Source organism: Brienomyrus brachyistius, chromosome 6 (assembly GCF_023856365.1).
Source record: "Brienomyrus brachyistius isolate T26 chromosome 6, BBRACH_0.4, whole genome shotgun sequence".
Classification (NCBI taxonomy): Eukaryota; Metazoa; Chordata; class Actinopteri; order Osteoglossiformes; family Mormyridae; genus Brienomyrus; species Brienomyrus brachyistius.
The window spans coordinates 30,514,222-30,520,221 of NC_064538.1; the positions used below are offsets into that span (position 1 = coordinate 30,514,222).

The window sequence follows — 6,000 nt, forward strand, 5'->3', positions numbered from 1 at the left end:
GCGCACAGAGCAGAGCCGAGCATGTACGGAGCAGAGCCATTGCTTGCGAAAGTCCTGCTGCATGCTCAGGAATGAGGGTCTAATATAATGTCAAACCAAGCTGCTCCATCAGAATTGCATGTGAGCGCGTGCCAGCTGTCAAGCCCCTTTCCTTTTAATGAGGACCAGCAATTAAATATTTCATGTGAAAACCCACGTGACATAATATACTGCACAAATTATATTATGGTGTTCCTCACTGGCATTAAATCTCAACACAGCGGAGATCAAAAGCCGTGAGATTCTCCATTGCTGCTGAGATCTTTGTAATACCTGCAACCACTGAAAATGGTTCTACTTCTCCAAGGTGAGAAACCTTCACAGGCAAAGACAATTATAAAAATGTCATATACTGCATGTGCATCTTATATGCAAATGAACTTTTTCTGCTGATATGGGCTGGCTTCGTTGCCCTGAATGAGGAGATTTGCCCCAGCTCGCAGGGGCCAATGGGGGTCAAATTCGGCGTCGAGAACCCAAAGAAAAACCCAAGGGTTTGGGCATCAGTCAGATTTCAATACTAATGAAAAATACATATACCGATTCCAATGGGTGTCAATGGAAGGAAAACACCACAAAATAAAGGGACTACCTTCTCTGTTGACCACAGTGGTATGTAAGGTAGTCATAGACCTAAAAATGTCTCAGTAGAAATACACAAGCAGACATCTATGTTGTGACTCATAAGGGCACCCCATAACTAAGGGATACATGCCGGTGCCAGGAAGGTTTTAGGTTCAAGTCCTATGCCTTAAGAAAGGCCTTTAACCCCAATGGCTCTGGAAGCACCACATTCTGGCTGACCCAGTATAATAACCCAAGCCAAAAAAAGAATGGAGGCTGCAAATGAAATAATAAATGCCCAGTAAATGTATGTCATCCTCCTGCAAGCGCTTTGGGGCGTGTGCTGAACTTGGCCCCACACTGATACCCCCAAAGGGCAGATTACCCACATTTCCAAGGCACCAAAGGAAATTCACTGAACTAAAGCTTCGCCCCCAGACAGCTCACCAAGGACGGGGCGGCTGAGATGCTGATAAATCACCGTCATATTTCCATGGCGTCTTGGCCCTCATGTACTCAATATATGGGTTAATTTCCCAGTCCGAGCCATTTTATGATCCAGTAAAGCGCAGCTGATGGCAAAGTACTTCTGCTGGGATTCAGCACCCATCATTTCCCACAAAGCATTTGGCCCTAGGCTCCCCGGCACGCGCCCGTCTCGGGGCCTGGGCCCCCCAGCACATGCACGTCCGTGATGTTAGCACGTGACAGACATGCAGGGTCAAACAAAAGCCGGCAAGGGGCTGAGGAGACTCCTCCAGAGGACTACAGGAGTGTGCCGCAGCAGGATCTCAAGAACACCGACAGACAGCTGGTGTTACAGTAAAATAACAAAAACAGGAGAAATGAAAAACATGCTGATGTGTATAGAGGTTGCAATGACAGGCAGGGGGCGCCATTTACAGCACATTTGGGCGGGGGGGGGGCTTCCCTTTTGTTCTGCACCAGCATGGATGATGTAAGATGTAGCAAGATAAAAAGCCCATTAGTTGACAGGGGCTATTTGATGGGGGGTATTTGTAAAAGTTACAGTGCTTACAGCTGCACGTTGCCACGGAAACTGCTTAACCCATCGACAATGACCTCATAATACCAACGGCCCATGTTGTGAACGATATGGCAAGGGGAGCATGCAGATATCCAGCATTTTCTATTTGTCATGGAAGGCAGGAGCCCCGTTAGAAACCTTTGATGGAAATTTTGATGACGGATTCTGAGCAGTCCCGTGAGCAGGGTACACAGCGAACCCAGATCGAAATTTATGCCAATGCGGGCAGTTTGGCTGGGCCGGATCCGAAAATGGCAGGTATCCGCCAGGCGTCCATGCTGCATGTGTGACTCACCCTGCTCCCCTCCCTCGCCCCTACCCTGACTGGGCAATGGATCCCCATCTTGCCCCCCGATCCTAAAGGCTGGTTCATACTTCTGAACACAAACACTATCCACTCTGCGTATGCGGACACATTCATGCTTCTCCGGTCAAGCCGCGCACTTTGCGTATGTGTGCAACATGTTATTTTCATATTTTTCTTAATGATAATATCAATTATTATATTCCCTGCACATGTACCACAGCAGTGAGGTTTGTGTTTGTTTCTCTATGTTTTACAAATTCCAGTTCACAGAGTTGGCAACTTTGGTCAGCAGGCTGGCATAAGATTTTCAAGTCGAGGCAAGTCTGCACTCACATAGACAAGCATTCACATGTATGTAACAGTTTTACTACCTTGTAAATAGTCTGTAAGGTTTGCAAACTACCCCAGTGCTCGTCAAAAGCATCCATGTCGGCGTAAAAACTGGATGCTAGCGAATCGATCATGTGCAGTGTGTCCAGAGCTGCTCGGACATAAATTTGGAGTGCAGCATGCATTCATCCACGGAGGCACACAATGACGTGAAATGCATCATAAACGTTCGAGCAGACACGAACTTGCCTTTAACAAGGACACAGAACACGAGCGGACAAAGCTACTGAGCTCATTTCACTGAGAAGTTGCTCCCACAAAGGCCTAAAATAAAAAGCATCAGTGCTACACTGAGTGTGAGCATCAATTATTCATCATGTTTACTGAAGGGAGAAGCAGCCATGCTGTACTGCAGCCTGCTCCTTTTACAACCACAACACACACACGCGCACTGTCGACATTCATATCTTTGTGGGGACTCTCCATTCATTACTATGGGCAAAACCCCTACCCAGCCCTAAGCTTAACCAAAAGGAAGCAAACGCAATATAAGTCTTCTGGCATTTTTAGTTTTTGGACTGCCGTCACAGATTTTTATAAAATTTAGGTTATTCTTGTGGGAACGGGAAAAAAGAAACAAAACAGACACACACACATAAATACATACATGCATACGCAGAGACACAGACACCTAAATACACACATACACACGCGCACACGCAGAGACACAGACACACACACACATGCAAGCACACAGACGTTTAAGCCCCATTGGCTCTGTACTGCTTTCTGTCCTCCCCACGTTTCCTGAAAACTTATAAGGCCCCTTGGCTGATAAAAGCTCATTGAAAACATTGTCCCACCTGCCATTCGGCCACAATCCATGGGGACGCCTTCCAGGACTCAGGAGAGCTGAATCATGGACGGGGATTCTGATGACCGCATTACAAACAGGCTTATTTAATTAAAATTCAGAGTCTGATCTCATTCCAAGGAGGGTCTTGGTTACGCATATAAAATACTTCAGAAAAATACCAAGCCTGCATTTCACACCCAAACATACCCCAGCCCCCAAGTGTCATGCACTGACATCACAGGCTGGACATGGACTCACATTACTTGAGCTGCCATCAACTTCACGCACCTCCTGATCAGCCAGCAACCCTGGTGCCACAGCTGACCTCATACTCATTGTTGTCATCGTCATGCAGGGTTAGAGCACTCACCATGCTCTCCATGTCTGCCGGAGAGCATCCGGACAGCAAGGACTCAATGACGGAGGGCTGGGGTGCAGTCGAGCAGTGAGGGGACTCCGTGGAAGTGTCGCCATGGGACACAAGGGGAGAGGAGCAGCGGCTGGCCTTGGAGAGCTCCCTCCCAGGAGGGAGGCTCCACAGCGTTCTCTCGGAGGCAGGAGAGGCGCTCCTAGGGCTCTTAGTCACGGAGGTGGGCTCCTCAACTCCTTCAGCAGACCAGTCAACCAGCTGGATGCAGCTGAGAGCTCGCCGCCTGCCCCGGCCCCCTTCGGGGGACGCCAGGCCGTGAGTGTCCAGTAGGTGACAGAGGAAGTAGCCCTTGTGCAGCTGCAGCTCACGCGTGACACGTCGGGCCAAGGTGGCCTGCTCGCCATCCGTTGCCCGCACTAGCCTGTTCAGCAGCTGCTCCAGCCGCCTGTAGGCCACCAGGCCACTGGGGCAACCTCGCTCGCCAGCACTCCCTGCATGTCGCCCAGTGAGCTGGCGGGCCAGCTGGCGCTGCAGCTGGCGGGCATGCCTGACGGCGACCTCGCGCTCCTTCTCCAGACCGCTGCCGACGGCCCGCAGCTCCTGCTCCTTCTGGCCGAGCAGCTGCCGGATCTCAGCGTCCCTCTCCCTGGCCAGAGTGTCTCGGAGGCGGCGCAGATCCTGCAACCTCTGTTGCTCGAGGCGTGAGGTCAGGTCGCGCACAGCCTGCTGCCGCTCCGTCTCGGCCGCCTCGCGCAGCCGCCACAGCTCGGCGGTGAATGCGGCGTGCTGCTTCTCTGCCCTCCGACGCTCTGCCTCGAGGGCGGCCTGCAGCTTCCGGACCTCTCGGCCCGGGTCCCCGCGGAGGCGGCAGCCCGCCTTCTTTGACGAGAGAATAAAAGCATTACCCCAGTCCCGTCTCATTGTTTGATGGAGGGGGGGAGGGGCGTCAGCTTTCACAGGACGGCGGTGGGGGTCAAAGGCACATGCAGGATGGTGTGGACAGGGGGGGCTAGCAGCATGCACTGGAAAGGGGATGGCAGAGACAGGACCCCCCCTCAGGTTACCCAGAAAATAAAACACACGGCTGACAGCCAAAAAATATGTATGATGCCGACGAGCATTTGTGCATTCAAAGCATATCATGAGTATTAATTAATAAGCCCTGGAAAGCGCTCTTTATACAGCATAATAAAACACTGTACACATGAAATGAAGCTATCATATTACTAGAATACCTGTATGTTGTTGTTATGCATGTCTACGCAAGACATCTACGGACTGTAGGTACTCTGCAGGTATCTGTTAGTATTTGGGTATCTGCCAGTAATCGGGAACGGATATGCACCCCGGTATCTGACTCTACTAGAATGTACGCAGGTGTCTGCTGGTACTCCAGTATATACCAGTACACGAGTATCTGCTGATAATTGAGGATCTTCTGGCACTCGGGTACATACACCGCTATCTACTTATACTCTGCTCGGGTATATATCTGCATATCCAGCTGAATTACCACCTCGTTTACTTTATCCCCGGTAGGGAGCAGCAACTGGGCCGTTACTTCGCATCTAATACTGAGCTCGGCTGCCGACGCAAATTATATCAGCGATTTGTATCAGGGCTTAAAATGTCATTTAAAGGGTTTTCAGGGGCAAATCGCCTCGGTAACGCATGCATCCCAAACCAGTGGGAATGATCCAGAAACTTCGCAGCTGAAGATGCATCCGGTACCGGCTCGGAAAGGGAGAGTGCACTTCGTGTGAATGTTAATAAAAACGTGTTTCGTAATTATGGGTTAAATAACAGCGTTATTTAAAAACAGCGTTAGAAACAGAAACAAAATAAAGAAAAAAAACGCAAAGAGAAACTGGAGAACAAGGACATTCAAGCCGCGGCTTTGCTTTGCTCGTACCAACAAGTGTCTTTAAAAGCCCATGCTAGAAACACGAAAATTAAGTGAACAGAGTTAATGTAAACGGCTTTATGGTGGATAAACAAGAGATTATGACACCGGACTGGACTGGCTTTCATCCGAAGATTCTCCTTGCAGATGCTTCCTTTATGGCTTAGTCGCTTTTTGTAGATATTCTTAAATGATAAACGACGCAAACAGTTAAAAACAAAGTACAAACTTACCTTGCACGGCAGTCAGACGAAAAACTTCCCGGTTACCGGAGAGTGCCGTGACTGTCACATCATCCCCCCGGAGCTTTAATAAACTGCGGCGGGGGATGGGACGCTTATTTACGGCCCTGCTGCTCCGGACGTGGGAAAGAAAGGAGCCACCGGGTCAGAGCGCCCCCTAGTGGCTATCGAGCGCAACGACAATGTGCCGCGTGACCCACCCACTCAGCCACTGTGTCCATCTGAACTCGGCGTTTGGCCTCACATGTGGCAACCAAGACTTTGCAAGATTAAAAAGAGTTTAGTACGTGTTAGGCTGTGTAGAAAAGGTGATCATGAAAAATAAAGTATAATAGTGGCTA

At 49.8% G+C, this 6,000-nt stretch overlaps 1 protein-coding gene across 1 annotated transcript in view; it reads right to left on the minus strand.

The window, feature by feature from the left end:
- Window positions 1–5,770, minus strand: part of LOC125745025 (RIMS-binding protein 2) — a 62,949-nt gene extending 57,179 nt beyond the window's left edge. Inside the window, exons 1-2 of the mRNA XM_049017408.1 lie at window positions 5,651–5,770; window positions 3,515–4,536 (exon numbers count right to left, since the gene is read on the minus strand). Of these exons, the coding sequence (XP_048873365.1) occupies window positions 3,515–4,435 (921 nt within the window). The 5' untranslated portion in view covers window positions 4,436–4,536; window positions 5,651–5,770. The remainder of the gene's footprint in view (window positions 1–3,514; window positions 4,537–5,650) is intronic.
- Window positions 5,771–6,000: the final 230 nt, after the last annotated feature.